Raw genomic sequence first — 27,988 nt, 5'->3', positions numbered from 1 at the left:
GAGGCGGACACAAGGTGTGCTACAGGGCTTTTTTAATGTTTCCCCGCTGTTTTAACAATATCATGAGAAAAATATACAGTTTAGAATCTGGAAGTGACCACGGTCTGAATGGGTTTCAAGGGCAGCTGGCAGAGGCTGCACAACCTTCCGATTCCTCCCCCACCGTGGGAGCTCCGCTCGAGGTGCTCGAATCAGGAACTAAGTTAGTGTCTGAGTAAGGATCCAGCAAAAGCTGGCAGCCTGGGGGGGCCCCGCCCACCAGCCCGGGCTGGATCCTGGGCTAGTTAGTTCTGCCTGTCCCTCCCCCGCCATGGCTACAAGCGGACAGGAGGAGGGGCGTCAGCCTGTTCCCAGGACAGAAAAGATCATCATCAGTTAACCCCGGGGGCTCACAGCCCGGCTCCCACTCAGTCCCCTCGGGCAGGGTCACAGGACACACAGGGAAATGTGAATTTCAGAATAACAGCAAATAATTTCTTAGCGTGTAAGTGTGTTTCAACATGGCATGGGGCATACTTACACTAAAAAATTATCCTTTGTATGCCTGAAATTCTAATTTAACCTAGCATTCTGTTTTGCTGCTAAATCTGGCACCCCTGTATGCAGGGGCCCTGGCCCCCGAAGTGGGGAAGGGGGTCAGCTGGCAGAGCTGAGAAGGGAAGGGGAAGTAGTGTTTGTTGGGGGGGAGGGGCGGGGAGGGAATAACCCAGTCAAAAAAGCTTTTATCCCTCCATAGGAATGATATATTATTTTTTAAAAAATCATTTTCCAGAAATTTTCTACACTGGCCGCCTTCAGTTGTTAATAGCCAAGGGGCGGGGGGGGCGGCGACATAGAGATACCCACCCCGTATAGTTCTAAACAAAGTTTGGAAGCGCTTAGTATAAAGGTTTTCTAAAGGGATTGGATTTTCCCTCTGGTGGCAGGCCTACTAACACTGTTCCTGATATTGCTCTAGAAGGATTTAAACATAACAAGAACGAACGAACAGACCCATAGAGACTGAGGGCCGCAGCCTGTTCCTAGTGTCGTCCCGGAAGGGCCCCTTCTTGAAAATTCAAGCAGCCCCGGGGTTTCCTTCCTGTTCTCGTCCCCAGGAAGGGGACGCGTTTAGTGTACAAATTCGGTCCAGCTTTACTCCAAGGGGCTCCAGGCTTCCGGTGCAGGAGCCAGGGACGGTGTAGGGAGGGGCCGGGATGTGTGACCACCCCGGTCCTCCTGCCACGTGCACTTACCCTGGCAAACACCGCCAGTCACAGCAGAAACGCCAGGAGGGAAAAGTGAGCCCCATGTCCTTAGCTCTGGCCCTCAGGCCGTCCCTGGGCTGACCTGCCATTGCTGCACGAGGCAGGAAGTCAGGCTGACCCCTGGCATCCGTCTGAGGCCAGGCAAAACTGATTCCTGCTTCCAGAACAGCCCTGTCGTAGAGAGCTCGGGGAGAGCAAGGCGTGCAATGAAGTCAGGCACCCCGTCGGCACCCAGGCCGGCTCCCGAAGTCCTCCACAGGTGCCCAGGCTTGGCCAATGCCCCTCATCTATGAGGTCCAGGATGTGTGGCCGAAGCCAGGCTCTTGGCTGCCCACGCACAGGGAGAGGAAAGAGGAGGGTGGTGGCGGGCTGGGCACAGGGAGATGAGGCCAAGAGTGTGCAGCCACCATCTCCTGCCCGCCTCACACTCGTATTTCATCCTCCTCCTCCTCGTCCATGAAGGAGAACTCCTTGTCGGGCTGCCTGGCGAGAGGAGCCCGGGCCTTGTCTGGCCCCCGGAAGGCAGGGCTGCGCTCCTCCAGGACACCCGAGGTGCAGCTGGAGAGGGAGCTGCTGTCCCTCGTGGTGTGGCTACCCACGCTGCGGGCCGAGCCGGGGCTAGGGGCCGCCGCCGCCCACCCCTCGTCCTGCAGAGCCTCGGGGGGCAGTGGGGGCAAGTCAGGGCTTGCCTTGCCTTCCTGCCTAATCAGGGGAGGGGCCTCTGCCACGGAAGGGGGGTCCTGGGGGAGACCGCCTGCTGGAGCATCGTCACCATGGAAACCGCCATCGTCCTCCTCTGCTTCCCACTCCTCCTTGTCCATGATGCTGAGGACGTCGCCCAGCATGGAGGGCCCCAGGTCGATGTGGAAGGACATGATGGACTCGGCATGCTTCAGCCCGAAGCTGGCCTTGGGCACGACGGGCAGATCTGTCAGGTCCCCGAAGGCCTGCTCATCGAGGAGGGGGTCAGGGGAGTGGGGGGCAGCAGCCCCGTTCCGCCGGGGCACCACCTCTCCCACGCCCACCTCCTGCTCCTCTCCGCCCTCGCCGGCATTTGCCTTCTTCACGGGGCTAGACGACAGGCTCTTGGGCAGCTTGCTGGAGCCCTTTTCGGCGGCCTCCTTCTCGTTCAGCTGGGGCAGGGACATGGCATTCTTGACAAAGAGGGCCGAGTCCCGCAGGGAGCCCAGCATGTCCCTCTGCTCCCGGTCCCCCCTGGTCACCGACTGTGACCGCTTGCTGCCCCGGAACTTCCGGGACAGGAGGCTGCGTTTGGAGGAGGAGGAGGAGGCCTGGTCATCCAGGGACTCGCCGTCCAGCTCGCCAGCCTTGCTGTTGAGGAACGAGGTGTCCCCAAAGGCGTCCCCCGCCCGGCCCACGTGCATGGTGTGGCGGAAGTCGCCCAGCGGGGCACTGATCATCTCGGCCGTGAGGTCCACTCGGGAGCGGCGTTTGGAGTGCACCGAGCTAGACACCAGCTGCTTGAGGATCGGCATCTTGCCCGATGACGGGAGGGGAGGCTGGCCCTCCCGAGGCAGCAGGCAGGTCTGGGGTCAGATCTGAAGTCCAGCAATTGGAGCGGGTGGTAAGGAGGAGGTCATAGGGCTGCAAGAAGAGAAGAGCAGGCACAGGGTTAACCCGGCCGGCCGCGCACAAAAGCCCATCTGGCCAGGGGTTGTGATTTAAAACCCAGCTCCCAGCAAAACGGAATAATGTGAAATGAGCCAGCAATCAATTGCATGATCCTGCCTATTTCTTCATGCACGGGCTCGAGGTCAGGGGAGTGCTTTCTGCAAATCTGGTTAGAGTTCAAGTAGCCACAGACACTTTCCCTGAAACGTGAGAAAGAGCTGATCTTTCTTCAAATGGACACACAGTCCCTCCAACCCGCCCCACCACCAGCATGCTGCTAGAGAAAACATGACCACTTTGAAGGAGGTGGAGGTACATTTAAGGAGGTGGAGGCGCATAGGCAATTCCATGCACTGGTCTGGGAAAGAAACATGTATGATTTGACTCCTGTGAACAGCTAGTTTGGAGACACTCTATAAGTTCTTCTTGCTGTCTGACCTCAATCCCTATGAAGTTAATGGACACCTCAACCTGAGTCACAGTCCTCAGAGGAGGGAGAGGACAGGATGGGTCCCAGAGAGACGCTGCCTGGCACTTCCATAACCGTGGGCAGCCCGGCTTGCTTTCTGAATCAGAATTGGGGTGGGGCTACTGGGACCCACAGAACCAGCTCCCCAGCCTTCCAGTCCTTGCTGGGAGTCCCATAAATGAGGATCCCGCCTGCGACATCTCCATCGTGGAGCCCTGAGCTCTTTGCTGAGGATCCACCCTCCACCTCTCAGGAGATCAAGCCTAGAAAACTCCTTCCCAATTTCTTTAATCATTAGGTGTGCAGAGAGGCAGGGACTAGACCCTAGATGGCTTAGGCCCCTTGGGATCTGCAGACCCCCCAGGTGATTAACCTGAACCAAAGAACAGCAGAGGGCCGTCTGAAAGCTTGAGGTACCACCCACGCGGCTCCTGGCCAGGGCCAAGTTGAAGTTCTGTGTTGGAGCCAAACCAGCCCCTTGCCCTCAGTACAGGGCTGAGCAGGGTGGGGAGAGATGGGTGCAGGGGTTTAACAGAGTGTGGTGGGTGTGGGCGGTGCTGGGCCACCAGTCCTATGAACAGCACAGGCCTCCAGGGCACCCACCCTCCCCATTGCAAAGCTCAACCTGTGGGCGCCCCACCCAGCTTTCTTCCCATTCCTGGCTGCTGCCCCAAGCTCGGCCCCCACATCCCACCTGGCCCCTGACGGCCCAACAGGTCTCCCCGCTTCCACTTTTGTCCCTCTCCAGTCCATCCTCCACCTTTTAGTTCAAACAAAGCCTTTCCGGGAATCCCCAGTCTAGCTAGACGCCTTGATCCGGCGACCAGTCCCTGCCTCCCTTCCCAACGCCATGGTTCGCTGCTCCGCTGCCCATGCACATTGCCCCAGCCCCCGAGCTTCTGTCTCCTGTACCCCAGGACCAGACACATGCAGTCCCCTTCTGGAACACCCCGTCACCTGGCTCACCCAACATCCTTCAGGGCTCAGCTGAGATGTCACTTCTTATGGGAAACCGTCTTTAGCCGAGGGGAGTCCTCCGGTGACCTCTCCCGCCAACCCCCAGCACTCTGAATGTCCCCTCTCCCAGCAGGCACTGGCTACATCGTTCTTCCCTGCTGGCTGGACTGTAATCTTCCCATTGGACTGAGCTTCCGGAGGGTTCCAAAGGGCCTGATCGCCACTGAATGCCGTCTGGCAGTACATGGCACAGGCTTCCAACACCTGTTGAAAGGCCAACACCTCCCTCCTACCCTCTCCCGGTTCCTTAGTTTCTCCCCTTCCGTCTTCTCAAGCGGAATGACAGCACTGGCTTCATTTCAGCCTATTGCTGGGCTCCAGGGTTCCCAGCCTGACCTCTCTGTGCCCTCCAATCCCCAGGTCCCCACGCTCGTGTTCCTTGTCCAGCTGTTGCCACCCAGTCTGGTGGCTCCCCCACCTGCAAGTGACCCCCACCCAGGCAGTCACTCCAGCAAGCAATGTTCTCTGGGATGAGAGGCAGGAGCCAGGCACTGGGGCAGACCTGCCACTCAGGTGACCTGGGCTGGGCTTGGAGCCAGGTGAGGACTCTTCTGGAAGGCCTGGAGATGCCCCATTACAATCGGTCAGCTCTCCGTCCCCACTCTCCTCCTTCTCCCCACCAAAATCTTGGGAAAATTAGCTTCCCCTACCCCTAACCTGAACCCTCCCTCCTGCCCACGCCCTAGGATCTAACCTCTAAACAATTAGACATGGAACGGCTAGACCAGAGATTGGCAAACATTTTCTATAAAGGGCCAGAGACTAAAGATTTCCAGCTTTGTGACTGATTCCGTCTTTGTCGCAGCTACTCAATTGTTTTCATAGTAGGAAAGTAGCAGTAGGCTGTAGGTCAACAAATGGGCATGGCTGTGTCCCAATAAAACTTTATTTATAAAGACAAGTAGTGGGCAGGCTCTGGCCTGTGGGCCATAGTTTGCTGCCCATCAAACTAGATGCATGAAAAGTACTGGCCTCAGGGTCATCCCCTCTCCACTGCTCCAGGAAAGAGTCACCATTTGTAACCCTCTGGGCCAGCCATGGGCTTCCAGGCCAAACTTTGGGGAAAATTCTCTTTGGCTAAAAAAGAGAAAGTGAGGATGGAGTCGGCTTCAGACATGTTAGGCACAAAAGGAAATCAAAACAGGTTCCAACAAACTCTCGGTGCTGGAGAATCCCTCAGGCTTCTACGGCCCCCAGGGCAGGGAGGCAAGAATGGAAAGGGCCACATCTTCAACCCGCCTGCAGTGCAGCTCCTGGTCCAGTCACAGAATCCCGGGGTCTCAACGAGCTGGGAGGGAAGGGGACCCCAGTGCAGCTCCAGAAGACAGGTTTAACTGAAGCCCAGTGATTTCTCCAGGCTCACGTCCCAAAGGGCGGAGCGGGGCTAGAAGCTGGTCTCCTGGCCCAGTGCTCTTTCTGCTCCTCTCCAGGCCTTTCTCTGGCCTTTGGTGGGTAGCATCAATGGTCAGTTACCCTTGCCAATGGAATGCCTCTCCCCACTTCTAGCCAGGGGAGTGCAGAGAAAGGAGGAGCCTGGCTGCTGCCTCGAGAAAGTTCTGTATAATCCCAGAGCAGATTCTGACCCTGCTGACACTTTGGGCCAGACCATTCTTTGTTGTGGGGCCCATCCTGCGCACTGTAGGCTGTTTGCAGCATTTTCCCTGGTCTCTGCCCACTAGATGCCAGTAGCATCCCTAACCAAGTTGCGATAACCCAAATGTTTCCGGACATACCAGATGTCCCCTGGGGGGCAAAAGTGCCCAGGATTGAGACCCACTACCCTGGAGTGAGAACACACATGTACAAATAAAGCATGTACTGTTCACCAGGGAAAAGAAGGAAGGAAGGAGGGAGGGGGGCAGAGAGGGGACGTCAACGGTCAGAACTGTGGGAACACAGGACATGAACCTCCAGAGTTGCATAAGGGTTTCACTGGCACGGCAGGAACTCCCAGGCCCAGGAAGCAATTTCCAGCGTGGTGGTTTCCCCGATCTCAAGTGCTCACTAGAGAGAAAAGGGAAACCGCAGGCCCAGCTGCCCGGGACTCAGCAGAGAGGGTGCAGACCCCTCTGGCCACCATGGCTACAGGGGAAGAGAGTCCCCACCATCCCATTCACCCCCCTTCTAGCACATTCCTGCAGGTAGGGCTAGAGAACAGGTAAGAGGGGCCAGCAGGGAAACGCCTGGGGCAGCCACGAGATTCCCAGCATCCTGCACGGCCCTACATCCCAGAAAGAGAGCGACAAGGCTGGCAAATGGTTATGTGCTGCCTGGGGTCTTGCTCCCTGGGGGTAGGAACAAGGCTTTGTGACTTGTGAAAAACCAAACCATCTTCAATATCCAGCATGAAAAAGTCCCAAGAGTTGAGTCCCACATGGAGTCACCTACTTGTCCCACTGTCCAGGGAGGAGGGGCTGCAGGACCTGGCAGTCCTGGGGTGGGGGTGAGGACCCCTCTGGGGTCCCAGAGCCAGAACTCAGACTGGACAGCCTGGGCTCGAGGGCTGGGAAAGTTCCCTCCCTGGCTTGTTTTTAAGTCCTTGGTTTCATGGCTACTGAGTGACATTGTCACCCTAAGCTCCTAACAGAGAATGATTTGGGGATGAGGGGATGGAGTTTAAGTACAAGCAGGTGGCCCAGGCCAGTCCTGGGGGCAGTTCAGGAGGCCTGAGTGCACCCTCGGAAGGGGACGGTGCCAAATGGAGCTGTGGCTTTCGGGGGTGTTGCTAAGCACCGTGACTCAGCTCTGGGGAAGTGGCTAAAACAGGCTGCCTGATGACAGGGCAAGAGGGCGGCCACTCCCCACGGCCTGCCCTGGGTGGAACACCCTCCCCCACCCCGGAAGCCACATCCCACTTTCCTGGCAGAGCAAAGGAAAATGGAGCAGCAACTCACAGCCTCCCTGACTCTCCTCAGCCTCTGGTGGAACCAGGTTCCTCCACCCTTGGCCTCACTGACCACAGCACGTTCCTCTAAGGCAGGAGCAACAAGCCCTCCCTGGAAGGCCAGGCCCCTGGTCAGTTACAGCAACCACATCCTCAGCTCAGCTCTGCTCCTGGCACTATAGAGGGTAGCTGTGGCCTGGACCCCTCCCTCATCATCCCGGGCATGCTACACAGAGAGCACTACCCTCCCAGATCAGGAGCCCAGCAGCTCCTAGACAGAAGGACAGGCTACACTGAGGCACAGGACACAGGCCTGAGCTCTCTTGGGCAGCCAGGCAGATCTCCCACTTGGCAGCTGACCCGCAGCTCACTCCAGTGCAGAGAGCACATGAGATCAATGCCCAGTGCCACTGCACGGCTGCCCCTCCATCATTTCCCAGAAGTGTTCTAACCATCCAGTCAATACCAGCCCCAACGTAGCTGGATGGAAGGGAGCATTCGGTTCACGACACGATGACTTCAGTTGTGGCTTGGCCTGGCTACAAGAGGCTTCACTCATTTACTTTTTCTCTCATTCATTCATTCATTCATTGACTTACTGCATCCTCACCAATTTTCCCATACTCTTCTAGGTCCTGGAGACAGAGCATGAAAATAACAAGGTGGGCAAGCTCCTGCCTTCCCAGGGCACACCTGCAGTCTGAGTGTGGGTGGGTGCAGAATGGGGCTGTGAACATGCAAATTAAATAGTATCTCGTAGTCCTCACTGTCAAGAGGGAAGCAAGACAATTTGAGCGAGTGTGGTAGTCAGCGGGCTGGGGAAGCCCCTCTGAGGAAGGGGCACTGTGAGCTGAGAACTGAATGATGAGAAGGAACCTGGCACATCAAGAACATTCCAGCAGAGGGCGCAGCACATGCAAAGATCCTGAGGTAGGAACACACTTGTGGCATTTGAGGAATAGAATGAAAACCCAGCGGCCAGGGGTCAGGTCACACAGGGCACTGCCTGTAAGACCAGGTAGGAGTTTGGATGGTGTTCCAGGTGCACAAGGAAACCACAGCAGTTCCTAAGCAGGCAAGTCGTCCGATCTTCATATTTGGAAGTTCCCATGGCTGCTGGCCTTGGAGGCATGGAGGAGGGGAAGCAGGAATTCAGGGCAAAGTGGAGGGACAGCAGAATGCAGGTGCCGCTGAGGAGGTGGATAGAGGGGTACTCCTTCAGGAGCTGCTGAGGGCCCAGATGGGGGAGGAGAGAACGCACAGAATCAAAGGAGGTTCCAGGCCTTCCAGGGCCACGCTGAGCCCCTTTCCCAGGGGCGGGTCTCACCTGGTGGGCCATGGACCTTTCTCCCAGGGGTGCACCAACATTCCACCACTAGGTAGAACTTAACTTTGCAAAAACAGGGGAGGCATTGTGCTACACAACGTCTGTCAGCTGGAGCAACTCACTGAGAGGGGCTTTGCAAGAAACTCAGTGTAACCCGGGCCACGACTCTCTGTTAAGAGGCTAGGGGCTCCGGCTTTTGTCCCCAGAGAAAGGTCCAGAGCTTTCTGGAACGCTCAGCAGCCTTATCCTGCAAAGATAAGTAGTCCTAGTGAAGGCGGAAGACCGTTTTATTCCAATAGTGCGACAGGACTGATAGGCAGCTAAGCAAATGGCGAGAACTGTGGATGCTTTGATCCACATTGTTACATGCTGCGGGGTAACTTCAGTGGGGGCTGTTATGATTTTAGCTGACTCTAGTACTATTTGGAGTTTTTTAGTTCCTTCCTGTGCACTGCCAAAAGCCCTCGTATTTGAAACTGCGCTGTTTGTACCAGGAGGTTAAGAAGCACTGTCTTAAAATAATCTGAGCCTGAAGAGCCACAATTGAAAAAAAAAAAAAAAGCCCTGGATGGGAACATGACATATACCATATAACTCCTGTACCACTTGCATATCTGTGTCAAATACGTCCTTAAAATACCTGGGTGTGGAGGGACCCTACTCTCAGAGATGGAGAGACTAAATTAAGGGACTTGCCCTAGGTCATGAATGGAAGCCAAGGCTTTATTCCCACTCCAGGGCTCCGGCCACTAAAATAGCCATGCATTATCCCAAGTAGGGGGGCCCCAGCATGTCAAAACATGGGGCATATAATTTGTGTGTGTGTATAAACACATAAATATACACACATACACATACATGTATTATTTGCAGATTATATGGGTGTGTATTGTTAATCCATGCATCAATTAACGCAATCGATTGCTTTCTTTTTTAAAAATGATCAGTATGCATAAAAGTGCTGGTGTTTTCTTCCCACATCCCAGTGGATTTTCCTGTACACCCCTTGGGGTGTCACATGACTCCCACTGAGGCATCTGTGATGCCTGCAACTTTAGAGATTCCCAAGACTGAGAGATGGAGGACACCCTGGAGATTTCCACCCTGGTGGCCTTGAGGAGGCTGCTGGGGCAGGGAGAAGTATGTGCCCAAGGCTGTGGAGCTGATGAGGGACCCAGGTGGCACAGGCCTCCTGCCACCCCATCAAAGGTGTTTCCCACATTAACACTGGGATTGACTCACTGCCAGGCACCAGGCTAGACCTTCTTGTGTCTGATGTCCATATTATGCCGATATTAAGAGCGAGGAAGGGCCAGCCCAGTGGCATAGTGGTTAAGTTCGTACTCTCCACTTCAGCAGCCCGAGGTTCGTGGGTTCGGATCCCAGGTACGGACATACAACTGCTCATCAAGCCATGGGGGCATCCCACTTATAAAAAAACAGAGGAAGATTGGCAGGGATGTTAGCTCAGGAACAATCTTCCTCAAACAAAAAGAGGAAAATTGGCAACAGATGTTAACTCAAGGCCAACCTTCCTCACCAAAAAAAAAAAAGAGCTAGGAAAGGGCAGGACCACCCTCCCACCATGCAGCAGGTACTAGGTGCCACCAGGCAGGGAGAGAGGTACAAAACCCTGGACCACGAGCTCTCAGAATCCAAATGACCCCAGGACGGAGTGGTCTTGGGGCATCAGCAACTGTGGCAGTTTCTTGAAATAATGGCTTTAAAACAAGTGATTCAGCAACCTCCACACTGGGAAACCTACCCGATGGAACTATTTCAAAGCAGGAAAAAAGTCACACACACAGATACTCACTGAAGCCTCACTCCTAATAGAAAAGATGGAAACAACCTAATAGCCAACAGTAAGGAAGCGGCTGAGAAAACCAGGAGCCAGTGGCTCCACAATGATCGTGCAGGCACGAAAGGCAGGGGCTGTGGAGGCTGTTTACCAAACGGCACAAGGGGAAGGAGAAAAAGGCAGACCTGCTACTTGTCCACACACAGTCATCACAACCCTACACCAACACGCATTCACGAATAAAGGCTTAAAGGACGTGCGGAGAAATTAGGGAGTTGCGTCAGGCTTGGGAGGAAAGTGGGCTTTTTTTTCTTTTAAAGTTTCCTTTAATGTGGTAATGCTGTTTTAATAATAACAAAAATCCCAAAGCATCAAAGGCTTACGGAAAAGCCTTTTAATTTCAAAAGTAGCTTAAAACTCTCTAGTTCCCAGGGCTCAGTACACGGCCCCGAGCAGGGGCTCAGTGCAGAGGGGTCTCGGTCCACACTCTCTCACATCGCAATATCTCCCATTGACATCTGTTGTCTTTCTCTTCTCCCCCCCCAACCCTGCCCCCACCAAACTGGCCATGTTTATTTATTAGGTCCTCCTTTTACTCTAAGTTGTCTGGGAGAAGAAAGTGGGCAATCTATAACAACCTGGTCTCAGGGCAAACGGGGAGCTTAGGACTCCCCCAAAAGAACTCACTCCCAACAGCTGCTTCCTGAGGCCTGAGCCTCTTGAACTGAGCAGGAGATGAAAGATAACAGTCTTCCCCCGCCTCACCAACCGGAGACTGGCCAATTTCCAGTGACACTGAAGCTCTAAGCTGGAGGCCAGCCTCCCACATGGGCGATCCCACGGTGGGATCCTATCCGAGACGCCCTGTGGGGCTGAAGGTTCTGCTTCTGCTGCTTCTCCAGCCCCAGCTCAGGTCCTCTGATGGCTGCAAGGGAGCAGAGAAAACGAGAAGAGGCTGGGGTCACACCGAACAACCAGCACCCCAGTGCTCCAACAAGCAGCTGACCACCAAGCCGTGTGCACAAGTGGCAAGAATGTCAGCAGTTCCCATTTATTGGGGGCCTGCTGCTTGCCAGGCACTGTGCAGGGGACAACGTAAATTTATGCCCTCACCCTGCAAGGGGGGGGGGGGTATCACAATTGCCCTCATTTTATAGAAAGGGAAACTGAGGCGCAGATGGGGCGAATAACCTCACTCACTCTCATGGCTCCTAAATGGTGATCTGAGCCCATTTCTGGCAGATCTTGGAACATGCGGTTTTCTGTATGAGGTCATGCCCCCCCACCTATTCAGATGGCGGCAGCTGAGAATGTGCACACAGAGGGGCAGGCGTAGGATGGGATCAGGGATGCTGTTTATCTAAGAGAGACCTTGGAACCCAGCCTCACTTGATTGACTCCCCATTAGAGATCAGCTCCCGGGGACGGCTCAAATGGGCTCCTCCTGACTCAGGATCTCATTCCCGCTTCCTGCTCTGAGGAACCTCCTCATGTTCTGATTGCCTGGGAGGTGAGGTGGGGAGGACCACCCTGAAGCAGAAGCCTGGACTCCGCTGGCATATGTAAGACTGGGCCCAGTGCAAGGTCCTGCTTCAAATGTTTCTCATGCCTGTGCTGCTCCATTCTCCACCCTGTAGTTCCAGCTGCAAAGAAGGAAGCCCAGAACCCTGACCCAACCTGTCTCCTAAAACCTGCCAGGCTAGCTACCTTGCGCTTGCTCCACCCTCCTGCCTGCCAGCCAATCCAGACCAGGCTCCCTGGCCCAAGGTGCTACTGCCCTCCCCGGGGCAGATCCCATTTCCTGGAGGTAAACATCCTCTGCTTTGCTAGCCGCTTCCTGGAGGGAAGAGAAAGTGAACAAGGCCCCAGTTTTAAATAAAATGTTAATTTCACCTATCTCCTTTTACTTTTTAAAATGTAGCTATTAAAAATGTCAATTATCTGAGACTTGCATGGTGCTTCTATAGGACAGTGCTGCTTTCGACATTTCCTCCCCTTATTATGCAAGCTGTACTTTCCATGGCATTGTTCACATTGAGGGTGAAAATGTCTACATGTTAATAAATAACACTACATTATTTTAGATTAAGTCCTAATATCTCAAACTGTGCATCCACTGGGCCACCGAGGAACGTTAGGCTGTGGTTCAGTTTCGTCTGAACTCTGTAACGAACATCCTTCCGCTCAGTCTGAGCAAGTCCTTATTTCCCAAGGACACATACTTTGAAGCGAGTTAAATTACTTTCTTATTGTTAACTCGTTCTCCAGAAGGTTTTACCAAGTTACAGATCCACCAACATGGGCTGATGGTGTCCAACACCAGGCGTTATATTTTATTTAGTTGAATTGAAAACAACAAAAACACAACCACCACTACCACCCTCACAGACTTGTAATTTGCTTTTCTTTAATTACTAATGAGGGTGAGCATTGAAAAAATATGTATTATTGGCACCTGTATCCTTTCTCTTGTAAATTCCTTTTGCCCATTTTTCTAGGGGTGGAGGGGCCTTCACTTTTTCCAATGGATTTGTAGGACTTATTTAAACATTAAAGCTGGGGCCGGCCCCACAGCCAAGTGGTTAAGATCACCTGCTCTACTTCGGTGGCCCAGGGTTTCCCCGATTTGGATCCTGGGTGCCAACCCAGCACCATTCGTCAGGCCATGCTGAGGCGGCACCCTACATAGCACAACCAGAAGGACCTACAACTAGAATATGCAACTAGGGACTGGGGGGCTTTGGGGAGAAGGAAAAAAAGGAAGATTGGCAACAGATGTTAGCTCAGGTGCCAATCTTTACAAAAAAATAAAATATTAAAGCTATTAAGATTTTTGACTACCATATTTTGCAAATATCTCTGCAAATCCGTCATACATCCATTTACATGGTGGTGTTCATGGTGTTTTCTTTTCTGTAGAGTGCTTGTTAATCTTGACGTGGTTAAATCTGTTTTATGGTTTCTGGTTTTAATACCATGAAGCAAAGACCTTCCCTGCTCCCAAGTTTATGAAAATATTCACTTCTAAAACTACCGTGTAATGTATTAATTAAAAACTACTCATAGAGAAAAATACTAGAAGGAACTACACCAGAATAAAGACGTCTATGGCTCATGAAATTGTGGGTCATTTAAAATAGACTAAAAAATTAAATATAACAATAAAGTAATGTTAGTTACTGATTCCTTATAGAATTGTTATAAAATATGAGTAAAGCATCAAATTCTACCTTTATCAGATATTAAATTCTTTATACACAGACATCACCCACCTACACACGGGTCTATTTCCAGACTTCCTCATCTGTTCATTAGTCTCTGTTTATTCCTAAACCGGTCTACACTCTCCCTCTGTAAAATGTGTTTTGAGTATCTAGTCCCTCTTTTAACTTTTTCTCTAAAATCCCCTTGCTTTTCCAATGTAGTTAGTCTTCTGGATGGACTTAGAAACATTTTATTAAATTCCAAAAGAAGTCCTGATGGCATTATTTTGGAATTGAAAGGAAACAAGAAATTAATTTGGGAAGAATTGCCTTTATCGCAAGGTCAAGTGCTCATAGCCATTTATCCAAGTCTTTTAGACATTCCCCAGTAAATCCTGTGGCTTTTCTTCCTACAAGTCTTACACGTTTCTTTTCATGTTTATTCTGGGTCATTTTATGGTCTCTTATTGTGAGTGGGTTTTGCATCCTTCTCCTTTTACACAGCTATGTCTCTGACTGGTTATGGGTGGTATATGGGGAAGCCACTTTTTTTTTAATTGATATATATTTAATGGCCACTCTACTAAACTCTCATGGTCTTACATACTCTAATCAACCCTATGATTGAATCTCTTGGGCTTTGCAAGTAGACAGACCCACCAACTGCAACTAATAATCATTCTGCCTCCTCCATGCCTTTTTCTCATCTTATTATATTTGCTACAATTGCCAATATAATGTTGAATAATACTCCTGACGTGGAACATCTCTATTCCTGCATTTACACTGATATTCTAAGCCTCACTCATCTGGTACAGTAGCCACTAGCCACACAGGGCTGTTGAGCGCTTGAAATGTGGCTAGTGCAACTAAGGAACTAAATTATTTTAATTATTTTAAATTTAAAAACTGATGCTTGATTCAATTACTGGAAACCTTAAGGATGTTAAAAACAACTTGAGTGTGTGACTCTACTTTTCAACTGTCAATTTTATGAGATCCAAATTCTGATTGAGTATTTATGAAATGTACCATCCAAATTGAGATGTGCTATAGGTGTAAAATACACACTGGATTTTGAAGGCTTTGTATGAAAATGTAATGTAAAATACCTCAATATGTTTATGATTATATGGTAAAACAACAATATTTTGGATACACTGAGTTAAATAAAACAGAATAAAATTAATTTCACCTGTCTTTAGTTTTCAAAAGGTGGCTACTGGAAAACTTCAAGTTACATACATGGCTAGCATTGTATTCCCATTGACAGTGCTGTTCTAGGGTATTTCCATTAATCATGATGCTTACCATTGGATTCATACAGATATTCTCAATCATCTTAGAGAATTTAGAGTTCTTACAGTTTATCGAAAAACGATGCCAATAACCTAGCCAGGCTGAGTTGTAGGAAAACACACTATGGCTTGGATAAATTAAAAGTCTTTAATTGCTGGAAAACATAGAAGAGGATGTCCAGTCTAGCTTAAACAGTGACTTGTAATGAACAAAGGTGTGGAATAACATTTTCCTGCGTAGGTTCCGATAGCTATCAAGACTGTGTGCTGAGGAACTCACTCTGGGAAACGACATCCTAGATCCCAGCCACGGAGCTCAGGTGGACATGCCCTCCCTGGACCATAGGTCACGGAGGAAGTATGAGAAAGGGAACTAAGCTTCACTGAGCTTCTTACTCTGCATCAAGCCAGATGCTTAATTTTTAGTAAACTTCCCCCCACCCCCAAATCATACACCGTGCTAGGCATTTGAAAAACTTTAGCTCATGTATTCTTCCCAAGAATCCCATGGCGTTAGTATCAGCATCCCCATCTTGCAGATAAGAGACTGAGGCTTGGAGTTAAATGATTCACCCAAGTCACACGGTTGCTAAGGACAGAGCTGAGAGAAGGGTGCTGTCTGCCCCATGCTGATCCTGGACTTTCCTCACTCCACTGGAAGGCGGATCCGGGAGGGTCATAAGCATTGCTGGGGCCCAGGCCTCCAAGATCCGATGAAGGTTATGGATGCACGAACACCCACAATGGATGCACAGTTTTGCACAGAATTTCAGGTTAAAATCTCCCTAGTCTGGGCACCCCATTCCCCACCATTCCAGGGAATGGACAGAGAAGTCCCAGGAAATACAGGCCACAGTCCCCTGCCCTCCTCTAGGAAGTCCATCCTGTCGGAAACCCCTGCTCCTCAAGGGCTGGGAACGAGCCACTCTCTCCACTCTGCCCCTTCATCTTTGTCCCTGCATCCGCTCCCTCTTCATCCGAGAACCACCGTCTCAGGCCAGGCAGTAGGAGGGGTGGCAGCAGGGCAATAGGGGGGCAGGTGGGGGGGAGGACGGAGAAAGCCTCCCTCACTACCTGGGAATTAGAACAGCTCAGGAAAGGAAGAAAAAGGAGGGAGCCGTGACCTGGGAGTAACAGGAAGCGACAACTCTGGAGCCAAGACTGCGAGGAGCCAGCGACTCAAGGACACTCAGCAACTTCTCTTGTCTACAGGGCTCTTCTTGGAGATGTGTGTTTCCTCAGAACCCACCACTCAATGCAGAAAGCAGCTCTCCAGCTCCCATCACAGAGGGAAGAGCGGGGAGAGGGGAAGGGGTGGCTGGTGGGGGCCCCACGGCCCCCCTGCAGGGCCTCAGAAGGAAGCGGCTGGGCTTGAAATCAGATCTGCCCGGCTTGTTTGGTTTCACTTTGCTTCTTCTAAGAGCAGGGCGCTCAGCTGAGGAGAGGGGAGTGAAAGGACACTCCGGAGTCTCCAGAGGGAGCAGGGTGGATCTGGACTCACTCCGGAGCAGGCTGGCATATCTTGCCCCGCTGGAGTGTGTAGCGTGGGAGCGAAGAGTGTGGACCCTGGAGCCAGGCTGCCGGGTTTCGAACTGGCTCGGTCACATCGGGCAGGTTACTTGCACCTCAGTTGTCTCATTAGCTTTCAAGGCGACTGGTAACATTATGGACGTCCCAGCATTACTGTGGGGATTAAACAGGCTAATATATGTAAGCCCTCAGCACAAGGATGCACAAGGGGTGAGCACCTTACATATTTGCTATGAAGATGATGCTGTGACATGTTCTTTCTCAGCAGGTACCCTAGGCCCCTACCTTGAAAGCTAGGAGAAGTCCAGCATCCCCAGTGACCCTGGCCCCCGTCACTCCCCTAAGTTCAAAGAGGACACATTATCAACCTGGGACACACACCTCCAGGGCTGCCTGAGGACACCTGATCCAAAAGGCTGCAGGGCTGACCCCTTTCGAAGTCCTTGGGTGTCCCCAGGATGAACTATTGCAGGGGAGGGTGGTCCAGGCTCCGAAGCCCGGGTTCGGACTGCAGTCCCTCCCAGCGGTGGGTTCAAGCCCCCCGAGATGCCGCTTCTTTCCCCATCTGACTTCCCTCCTCCCTTCCTTACCTCTGAGCTCCTCCGATGCAGGATGGAGGAGCCTGGCTTCGCTCAGACGGGACTGAAGCTCTTTCTGATTTCAGTTTGAAACGGGTGGACGAGGTGGAGGAGGGAGAAGAGAAACTCCAACCACTCCTTCCTAGGATGAGGGTTAGACAGCCCAGGACTCTGCGGGACCCTGGTGCTACCAGCAACAAATAATGCACAAAACCTCAGCACGATCAAGCCCCAGTAAAATACAGCCTGGTCCTTTGGACCTAACCAGACTCATAGAAGTGTCCATAAATTGTCCTGCCAGCCCTGAGGAGGTTCCTTTGGAGTTCTCTCAGGCTCTCTACTCCCATGATTTGATTGAGCCTTAAACCCCACGAGGGGAGGGGCACTGGTCCCCTTTTGATGCTTCAGGGCCAAGGGCAACATTCTAAGGATGGAGAAGGGTTGCAGTGAGTGGGAAACTGAAGACGAAGAGGGGCAGGGAATGGAAGCCGGAACAGCAGAGCCTGGCTTCACTGTCCCACTGGGGAAACTGGAAGCCGGGGTCTGCAGACTAAGCTCAGTTACCGCAAGAACTGCGTGGACACAGGTATGGGAAGAACCCAGAGACTCCCAGGGAGGCTGGAGATTGCCCTGACCGATGGCATCTGCGACCCCGATGGCCAGGGCAGAAGACAGTGGCCCGAACAGCCCTGGCACTGCTGCTTTAAGACGCCCTCAGCCTCTGGGATAAAAGAACCAGGGGGAAATGGCAGTGGTGCGGAGCACTTTCCTATGGGCTGGGTCAGAAGTGTAAGCACCCATTCATGAACATGCCCCAAAGTGCCCTGGCCTGGCCCCAAAGGGAGACCCTCCCTCAGCGGGTGAGGCTGAGTGGAGACCACCAGGGCCCCGTTCCTGGCAAAGGAGGGCTCTGGATGCCAGCGCTGCCACCCTGGCATGGAGCCCCATGTTGCAAGCTGGCGGTGCCTGGGAAAGACGCTGATGGACGTCACTGGAAGGAAGCCCAAGGTTCCACCAGAGGCGTAGCTGGAGCTTCAGGGACACAGTGAGTGGGAATGAGGGAAAGGAATGGCTAAACTTCCTTCACACGCACTGTGAGCAAAGGCCAAGTCCAGCCACACACGAGTGCCTCCCAGCTCGACCACCCAGTTCCCTGTTCAGAGATGGCTGGCACGGGCCTATCCTCCCCGGAGCACCCAGATATGCTGGCTGGAGCTGGCTTCCAAGACCCTCTGCCAGAAAGCTCGAGGGTTTGGTTCCTTTTCCCAAGATTGAGGGAAAGCCTCTGGTACAGAGGTCAGAAGACCTAAGCGCAGCTTCCAGGGCAAGATTGCTCAACCTCTCCCTCCGCCCTCAAACCTTATCTCTGGCATCAGCCCAGATCCTGTTCTTCCAAGGGACAGCCTCCTCCCTCCCCCACAGAGACGAGCTCCTCTGAGCCCGGGGAACATCCAGCCAAAGGAGGCTGGAGCCACTGCCCAACAGCAATCCTGGGTGCTCTGACCTCTGAGGCCCCCCCTCCCAGCCAAGCGAAACCAGAGAAGGAGGGAGAGACAGACCGACAGACAGAGAGAGGCACGTCAATAGCACACCTGCCACACCTGGGCACAGCCTGTCCTGGCCACAGAAATCAATCAACCACTCCAAAGGTGGAGGGAGTGGAAACCTCAGAACCACGGCCAACCTGAGGCCCTTCTGGGAAAGCTCCTGACTTGTAAAGAAGGGTCTAAGATCCCTCGCCCAGGTCAGCATGTACCAGTCGCCCGTCGCCCACAGCCCCACTTTGTAGATAAGACTCTCATTTGCTTGGGGCTCCCTGGTCGCCAGCCCTGTGAGAGCTGGACTGCCAAGTTCCAAGAGGCAGCAGGACCCAAGTAGGGTGGATGCGCGTATCAGATTGGGATGAGCATCCGTGCAGGGGCGTGTGTAAGATAGAAATGAGGGGAAAGAGAAGAGGAGTCAAGAAAGAGAGAAAAGGGTGGAAACCCCAGAAAATGGAAGGAATGTTCAAAGGAGAGGCTGGAGCTAGGGAGTGTAACACAAGCAGTTGGTCCTCAAGGAGCAGGGGCCCCAGGACCTCAGGGAGGTGTCAGGGGGGCTAGGACTCGACCCAAACTGCCACCTCTTGGGAGCAGGCTTACCTTATCACACAGGCCCCCTCCCAGTCCCTGCAGGGGTCACCAACATCCCTGGAAAGACCAGGAGAAGCTACCCCGGTGTCTTCCAAGGTTCACTGGTGCCCCGTTGTGGGAAGGAGCAGCTGTCCTCGAGAAGCAGAGGGCCCAAGTCCACGTTCAGAGGAGATAAACCACACTAATTGGCTAGTCACATGGACAGCTCCCAGGGCAGCTGATGAAGGCTGGAACCCACTCGGCACCCGCGCTCACAGCAGGGTCCTAGTACCCCACAGGGAGGAGCCTGGCAAGTCTCCGGTGGATGCCCCATGATTGCTTTGGGAGCCCTGAGGCCACCTAGAGGCCTGGCTGGACCCAGCCCTGGTCCAGCCAACTCCCCATTTCTGGGGAAAATCCAAAGCTCAGCTCCCCCTTTCCTTTGTGCCCTGTTCTTTGTTCTCTTAAAATTCAGTCCATCCTGCCGGTGGTCCCCTCCTCCACCCCAGTCTCAGAAAGGGGGCGGAGACGTGGGGAGTATTAGAAACCAACCCAGACTGTGCGGAGAAGTTGCCTCGCAGGAGGCTCTCCTCTAACTGGGCCCCTCATTGTGTACGCCGGCCGGACGGCGAAGGCTTTCTCCCGTCCAGATGGCTGCTGGGGGTGAGGACGAGGGAGATTCTCTCTCCAGCACCCCCACCGCTCTCGAGAGGACCCGGGGGCTTCAGAGCTCGGGGACCCTTTCCCCATTCAACCGCTCAGATACCCAGGGGCAAAGAACAGGCGCCGAGGACGCAGCCGAGGGCCGCGGGAGCCGGTCAGATTGCAAGGGGTGACAACGAGGAAAGAAAAAGCATTGTATTTCCCCTCCACTCTCCCAGGGAGAAAAGAAAACTTCCAAAGCCCAGGCTGCAGTATCTCGTCGGGAAACACAAGGAATCTGGTTTGAGTTAGCAGGCAGCACCCCTCCCCCATCTCTCTCTCTCTCTCTCTCTCTCTCTCTCTCTCTCTCTCTCTCTCTCTCTCTCTCACACACACACACACACACACACACACACACAAACACACTCACACACACGCGCGCGCGCCCCGCTCAGTCCTCTCCCAGGAAGCCCGCCCAGCCTCAGCCCTCCAGCCCCCGTTCCCGGTTCCCGCCCAGCTCTCGCGGCCAGGGCACTCACCGGCGGCGGCCCGGCCCGCGGAGGAGCTCACGGGGACACAGCACAGGCAGGGGGCAATTTTGTACCCCCGGCTGGGGGCGCTCGAGGGAGGGGGCGGAGCTAGGGACGGCCGACCGCAGCTCTGCAGCCCCAAGCGGGTGACTAAATCATTAACCAGCCGCTCCCGGCCCGCGGCCACGCCAGGAGCGCTCTGCCCCGCGCGCTGGTCCCGCGGGTTGTCCCCCCACCCCCGCAGGCTCCAGCGGGGCCCCCAGCTCCGCCGGCCCCACCCGGCCTAGAGGCGCCTCGGCCTCTCCCGCCTCGGCCTCCCGGTCTTCCGAGGCGGGCGGGGCGGGAGCCTGGCGGGGAGGGAAGGGTTCGCGAGGGAGGGGAGGAGGGGGAGAGTATTTGTTTCCTCGGCCATTCCCTTCCAGGCAGCTCCTTCCCTCTTTTCTCCCCGGCCCAATGACATTGAGTGGCGTGTGCTGCAGTGTGTGTACGAGAGCGAGATCGTGTGTACACGCCTCTGCCACTACAAGCGAATAATTCGGTTCTTATTCATGGAGAACTCTGGGCGCACACACGCCCCCCTCGGGGAGACGGCGGGCTGCGCGCCGCCGATGGTTGTGCTCCTGCCCACACCGACACACACCCCATTCCTGGGCGAGGGGGTGGACCTTTAACACCCGGCCCCCCCGCCCCAGTCACACACCCCCATCCGCCCCCTCCACCCCCCAGCGCCCTGCGCCGGCACGGCGAATCCCATCCTGGGGAAAGGAAATCGAGTTGGGGCGAGGCTTCGCCTGGCTCTCTGCCACCCCTTCCTCCCCAAACCCGCTCCGCTCCGGCCCCGGGCTCCCGAGCCGCCCCGCACTCGCCGAGGTGAGGAGCGGCCGGCGCCGAGGAGTAGGGGGTCTCTGCGCCCCTCTCCGCGCCCCACGGCCCCCGATCGCGGCTTTTTCAATCCTCCCCGCCCCATAGCGGGTCTCGAACCCCCCAAGCCGAGCCCACCCAGGCCTCGCAGGGCGCAGGTGGCTGTCACGGCCAGAGGCGGGTGCCCGTCGCCTACCTCGGTCCGCAGAGCCCCGAGCGCCCGGCCGGCGCGGCTGCGCTCTCCGGTCCGTGAGCTCCGCGCGGCACCGGGGCTGGCGGCCCATGTCAGCGCCCGCGTTTGTTTCCCTCTCGTTCTCGGGCTCGCAGGGCTGGGAGCCGCTCGGACACTCCCCTCCCAGGCTCCACCCGCGCCCTCCCCCCCGCACCCCTCCGCGCTGACGTCACGGCGCCACAGCAGCCAATGGCCGTTGGGAACCTCGGCCCGGCCGCTCGGCCTCCTAGGTTCAAATCTGAAAGCCTGAGACTTTAGGATCTTCAGGTGGGGCGGCCCGGGCCCGGAGGCCGGCCAGGATGGCGCTCCCGGGGGGGTCCCCGCTTGATCCGCTCTGGCCCCGACGGCCCCCATCTGGGGCCCTCGGGGCCAGGGCGCGACTCCCCTTGGGGCCCAGCGCGAGGCCCTCCTGAGGCGCTTCCCCATTCTTAGCAGGGACTAGAAACCAATAACCCCGCCCCGGCGGTGCTCCCGCTGCCTCCCTCCAGGACCCGCTAACCACCTCCCTGCCCCAGGAGGGACCGGAGAAGGGAACTCGAGGGTCGGCGCCGCCAGGCTCGTGGATTTCACCCCAGACTTACTGGAAACGAGCGGGGCGGGGAGGAGCCCCTAAGAAGGGTGAGCTGTCTTTGATCGGCCGCTTTCCCAAGTCTGCCTTTGCCTCCTGAGTATCCGCTGAGGCCAAGTTCTGCTCCAAGTGAACCTCAAGGGGAATGAACTCCCGAGTCCCAGGGCCTGAATCTGTGGGAAGCAGGCCTGGGCTCGATTCTTTTAGAGGAATAGCTTCCATTTGTAAGTGATCGCTACCAACCAATGCCTGCAGTGAAAGGTTCATCAGCAAAGTGGATACAGCACACGTGCAAGTTCCCTCCTGCCAGCCGCTCCCTTGCCTGGGTCTTAAGGGAGGTGGCTGAGACTCCACACTCCCTCCCACCAACATGGCCTCCTAGGGGACCCCTCAGTGGTCCCTGTGGGCTGGCGCTTTCCCCCACAGTGCTCCCAGCCGTAAGCCCTCCCCCACTGCTGGCCTTCCAGCTCCCTTTCCTCCTGATATCACAGCTTAAGTCTTATCTGTCCCCAAGAAAACTTTCCTGATTCTCCAAGGCACCTTCTCTCTCTCCCACCATTTTTAACAAATTATTTTGTCTTTAGGGCTGTTAGTAATGTGTTCTCCTTTTTCACAGGTGTCTGGGGTTTGGTCCTCCCAGTTAGATTACATATCAATTGAGCATAACTCCAGGACAGTCTTTCAGGCCCTTTGGAATTCTTCTGCCCTTATCCAGGCTCAGTGCTCTACGATTGAGGCTCCTCAAAATTAACATTCACTGAGGTTTGCCTTTGGGGCCAAAGATAAATAAAGCCCCATCCCTGCCCTGAGGATGCCCACAGTGGAGACAGGCTGCCCCCTCTCCCCCAAGGAGCTGAGTAGGCTTCTAGACACTGGTCCCCACTGCATTGCTAGCACCCTGGTGAGGAGGCTTGATTGCAAGAAAGTGCTAATATTCCCTGGGTTTGGAATCCCAGACCTGTGAATTTCAAGTGGCCTCTGCCTCCTCAGTATCCTTGGAGGCCGAGTTTTGCTCCAACCTTTCAGACCAGAGCTGTCCGTCGATAATCGGGAAATTAACAAAACGAAAAAAACCTGAGGCTTGAATACCTACCTTGCCATTTCTGGCGAGCTCTAAGCCCCTGACTTTGGAGAGGGATTTGAGGTCTTAACTGCACCTTTGGTGTAACGCGACCTATGAGCCTTTAGGCCTGGGCGCGTGTCTCTGCATGTCCAAGCTGCCGGGCCTGCCCTTGGGACCCGGGCCTGCATGATGCTTACAGCTGCAGGGGCCTGCCCCCGCTGTGTGTCCGCCCACCCCAAAACTCACACCTCCCAGCGTTTGTTAGTCTTGGGTTTGGGGGATTTTAGTCCACATCGTTTTGCCCCAACCCTAGGAGGATCCCTTATGTATGTTAATCCCACTTCCTTATAGAGACGTTGGGGCCCCACTCACCCCAGTCTGGTGTTTGCTATAAAGTGTGGCCCTGGGCGGGTCATTTCACTTTCTGGAATAAGCTCATCTCCAAGGCTCCTTCCCACACGAGCGCCCTGACTTGCTGTCTCCATCCTGAGTCCCCCTCCCCCACCTCTGAGCTCAGCAGAAATGTCCTGGGTGGACAATGCAGGGTGTCACCAGGGCCTGATGTCAGCACAGTTGGGTGAGCTGAGCCCCTGCCCGCCCTGGGCTGTTCACTCCCACCCCACTGAGCAGAGGCTCTTTCACTCCTTGGTTCTCTGTTCTTGGGAACCACCTGGAGCCCTTTCACAGGCCAGGCAACCTCTGCTAAGCAGCCTGGGAAAATCCTGAGGATACCAGGCTATTGGCAGAGAACCTGGGGCTCAGGGGGAGGCCTGCCACCACGGTGGGAAAAGCCCGCCTCTGAGGGGTCTTTTGCCCCAGGCTTCAGGCCTGTGACCCCCCACCCCCACTCCAGGAAGTTAACATACATCAGGGCACTGGGGCAGCCAGTGCACTTAGAGAGTAAAACAACAGGTCATCCCCACGGGCTGCTTGGGGACAGGATGGTGTCCGATTGGTGTTTGAATCTCCAGCGTGGGTTGGCTCATAGTGCATTGGCCAGATGAAGGAGTGAGCAGAGTCCACAGCCCTGCAGCGCCCCCTTCTCCTGCTGCAACCCCGCCTCGAACTGAGCCTCGTGAGCTCGCTGGACCACACACGAGGTCATACAGCCTCCTAGGACAGCAGCCCCCGAGGACTCGGGGTTGAGGGGGGCACTGCGTCTCAGAGGACCCCTGGCCCAGAGGAAGAGGTGCTGCTCACCAGGCTGGGACTCTGGGGACAGGAGGCAGCAGTAAGGTTGAGTTGGGCCTGAAGAAGGTGCTGAGGTGGGTCAGGGGTGGTGGCAAAGCAGAGAGGCCATGGGGTTTACTGGAAATGAGTCCAGACGTGGCGTCAGAGCCTCAGAGCTGGGTGACCTTGGGGGAGCCAGTTAGTATGTTTGAGTCGCATCTGGAGAAAGGGCATGGTAACAATCTGGACCACAGGAGGTTATCAAAAGGAGGGAAGCATATAAAGCATGTGACCTTGCTTGGTGAACTAAGTCCAATGTAAGGGACCCCAGTTACTTTTACTTTAGTTGCTAAGTCACACTTCAGGATTTTGGGTACTGCGCCCCTCTCTGTCCCTGTGCCAGGGAAAGGACAGATGGCACAGGCCCCCTCGCACTCCACTTAGGAGTCCTGTCTGTGACTGTGTGTCATCATCTTATTAGCATGCTGCCCCTGACCACTGAGCCAGGACATTTCCAGGAAGGTGGGAGGTGATACCAAACGTCTTGTTTATCTGGGAGGGAGAAAAGGATGGGCGAGAAAGATACAGCCAGAGCCCTGGGCTCCTCAGAAAAATAACATAGACTTTAGCTAAAGACAGCGAGTCTTAGAAGCAAGGACTCTGAAAGGGATGTTCCGTGTGGTCCCCAGATTCCTGCAACCCAGAGCCTTACCCACCAGTGACCCTGTGACAAGCGGGAGAGCCCAGTCCTGCCCCTCAGCAGAGGCCTCTTCTGGATGCACCAAGGGCTCAAAGACCTGGATTAGGAACACAGGCCCTGGGCGAGATGGTCCTGGGCTCAAATCCCAACTGTCACTGTATGACCTGAGAGAAGTCACTCCAGCTCTCAGGGCTCAGTTTTCTCATCTGTAAATGGGGACCACATGGGTACCCACCTCATGGAGTTGGTGTGAGGTCTGTGGATAATGCAGGTCAGAGCTCAGTGTAGAGCTGGGGCCACACCAAGGGCTCCCCACGTGGATGCTGCCTGGTCTGAAAATTAAGCCCCCAAGTTAGACCTCCTGGAGCAAGTTTGTTCCTGAGCCTCTCCCCTTGGGCACAGAGAGGGCCCATCCCCATTAGCGTTTCCCGGAAAAGAGCTAACAGAAAAAAAAAAGAACCACATTATCTGTAAGATGCAGTCCTGGACGTCTGATAAAGGGCTGTGTCAGGCTCCGGGGTGGGGAGGGTTGGGGGGTGGAGGTGCAGGCTCGCCCAGAGCTTTCTGTCATTGTCTCAGGAGGGGCAGGCAGAGACCCAGCTCTGCTGGAGGGCAGCCCCCGATAACCAGAACCCCTCCTGGGCCTCTGGAGAGATAGAAAGAAAAGGGACCAGGAGGAAGGGAAGAGTTTCTGTTTGTGCCCAGAAAAGGCCTTTCTTCTCCCCAAGAGCCCAGCCCAGCTCCAAGGCGAATGTGGCCTGAATCTGGAGCACTTGGAAAAAGCAAGGGTCACTGCCTCTGGTTGAGTACTTTGCTGCAGGTTAGGAATTCTGCATCTCAATCCTAGGGAGTGGTTGTTATCTTTATTCCCGTCTTTCAGATTAAAAACAGGAAAAGCTAAGTAACTTCTCCAAGGTTACACAGCTAAATCCAGATCCTAGATTGGAAAAACTTAAGCAGTCAGGCTCCAGAGCCCACAGTTCCAGCCACAAAACCACGGGATGGCAGGAAAGGAAACAGACCTTGGCTGAAGCACGAGTGATCTTGTTACCATACTGACCCGTGGCGGGCCAGGGGAAGTGGCTAGGGAACACGGGGCACCATCTTCAACAAGCAGGCAGACCCCTGTCTTCCCAGGAAGATTCTACGTTGTTTGGAGGAGAAACATGCACCTTGCTTCAAGGCACTTCTTAGAAGGCCACAGCAATGTCCCGCTCTGCCTTGTCACCTCTGCTCCCCCAGTCCACATCCACACCAAAGACCTCAATTAAATCCCTTCCTGGAGCGCAGTGCATGGCCCTGGGGCAAAGGCATCACTCAGCATCCTCCCTGTCCCAATGTGATGTGACACATCAGCCCAGATGTTCCAGACACTTAAAGGGACGGCGCCCTCAAATCAGCGGCTTCTTGTGCCTGCGCTTTTTGTTGGGGTGCTCTCACCTCCTTCCCTCCCTTTACACTCAGCCCCCTGAAATCCTGGACCCTCAGGTTGAACTTCTGATGCTTGTGTCTGTCCCTGGGGTCCCCCTACACTTTCCTAGCCCCCCGGGCACACTCCCCCAGAGAGGCTTTTCTGGAAGAAAGGGGCTTTAGGAAACGTCTGTCTTCCCTCCTGAACCTGCCCCCACGTGCAAGCCCCAATGAGATGTGTCTTGAGCCAATGGCAGCAAAGAAGGGCTGAGCTGGAGAAGGGCCAGGCCTCTGCGTCCCTTCTTCTTGTGGGAGAGGGAGGAAGAGATGCAAGAAAATGCGTTTATGGGCTGGGGGTCATTGTCAGAGCTCATCATCGTGGCTGCCGAGTTTGTTTTCTCTTCTCTAGAGTTTTCAGTCTCCTGAGAGTTGTCTCGTGCGTGTGTGCGTGTGTGTGTGTGTGTGTGTACAGTATGTACATGTGTGTGTCCTTCTGCTCCTGCAAAGCATTTGAGTCATAACAATAGCTCATCCCAGCCTGATGTCAAGGCCAATTTCCGCTCCCAGCTTAATGGCTTCATGCCGTGGGACACTAGCTTTCTCCACTCCCCAAGCCCTCTGTCACCTCCACGAGCCAGTTGCTCTCCAGAAAGCAGTTGTGGTTGAACGCAAAAGGCCTGTTAGGTAAGCCAGCCATGAGGAGGCAGCTTCAGGCAGCAGATTGCCCCAGAGCAGGCCCCAGACCCAGGTCGGCAGAGTGTCTGGGTAGCAAGTGCAGTCCCCGCTGACGGGTATCCAGGCAGTCCTTCAGCACAGCAGAATTTGCTTGCCCAAGGCCACTGGCAGGTAACAGAGAGAGAGTGGCAGTGAGGAGGCTGATGGGCCTTGTAATTGAATCTATAATAAACTAATTACAGGGAGACTTGCAGAAGAGAATGTTTCTCCTTCTTTTTGAGCAAATAGTTAGGGACAATGATATAATGTTAGCGATCACCTAGGTTGCTCAGAAATAAAATCCAGAGAGGTGAAGTGACTGTCCATGGTCACACAGCAGAACCTGGGACAAGAGGGGAGCTCTTCTACCCCCAGGCCAGTACTTGTTCCACTATATGGGTGGTTTTCAAAGGTTTTATTTTTGTAAGCAGGGGAATCTTCCCCTGCGCCCCCAGATGGAAGTGGGGGATGATCAAGATGGAGTGAAACTGCACAAGACATGAAACAGATCGAGGTGGTCCTGCTGTCTCTGAGGTGGGTGAGGGTCCCAGAACCCTTCCCGCCTTACCTCTTTCAATGCAGTTCTTGGGGCACTTCTGGGACCCTAAGGCTTTAGGGCGCTGTCCGAAAATCCCGACACTGATCAGAACAATAGTAAGCCCTCAGCACGTGCCAGTGTCCATGAGATCTTGGGCATTCTTCTAAGGGCTTGACATGTGGTAGCTCATTTCATCTCCAAAAAGCCCTGTGAGAGCCGACAGCAGTGGAGCTGCAGGACCCGTCAGCCTCTTTGCAGAGCTCCCTCCTCTCTGCGTCCCGGTGAACAGCTTCTCCTGGCACCTGAGGTGAACAGCTTCTTGTGGCACCTGGGCTCTTAGAGTGGATCTTTGCTAGCAGAGGGGGACTTCTTGTGCACACACCCGGCTCCACCTGGATAGTGGTGTCCTTGCACCCTAGCTCAGCTCCTCCCCCTCTTTCTCCTTTTTTCCATTTCACATTCC

General features: G+C 54.4%; 1 protein-coding gene across 8 annotated transcripts; it reads right to left on the bottom strand.

The window, feature by feature from the left end:
- Positions 1–15: 15 nt before the first annotated feature.
- Positions 16–27,988, bottom strand: CDC42EP4 (CDC42 effector protein 4). 8 transcript variants are annotated; one of them, XM_070226015.1, is made up of 3 exons: positions 20,279–20,588; positions 16,999–17,173; positions 16–2,852 (listed from the first exon to the last, which is right to left on the bottom strand). In XM_070226015.1, the coding sequence occupies exon 3, from the start codon at positions 2,741–2,743 to the stop codon at positions 1,670–1,672; it is 1,074 nt and encodes a 357-aa protein (XP_070082116.1). In that variant the 5' UTR covers positions 2,744–2,852; positions 16,999–17,173; positions 20,279–20,588; the 3' UTR covers positions 16–1,669. The 8 variants fall into 8 exon arrangements, with proteins under 8 accessions (XP_070082116.1, XP_070082118.1, XP_070082117.1 ...); XM_070226017.1 differs by having other exon boundaries at positions 16,999–17,128; positions 20,279–20,312; XM_070226016.1 differs by lacking the exon at positions 20,279–20,588 and adding an exon at positions 19,128–20,021.

This window comes from Equus caballus, chromosome 11 (genome assembly GCF_041296265.1).
Source record: "Equus caballus isolate H_3958 breed thoroughbred chromosome 11, TB-T2T, whole genome shotgun sequence".
Classification (NCBI taxonomy): domain Eukaryota; kingdom Metazoa; phylum Chordata; class Mammalia; order Perissodactyla; family Equidae; genus Equus; species Equus caballus.
Note: the sequence above shows the minus strand (reverse complement) of the source record. Positions and strands in the feature narration are given on the sequence as shown.

Coding starts and splice junctions, on each gene's coding strand:
- CDC42EP4 (XM_023652112.2), bottom strand. CDS start 2,743: ATGCCGATCCTCAAGCAGCTGGTGTCTAGCTCGGTGCACTCCAAACGC.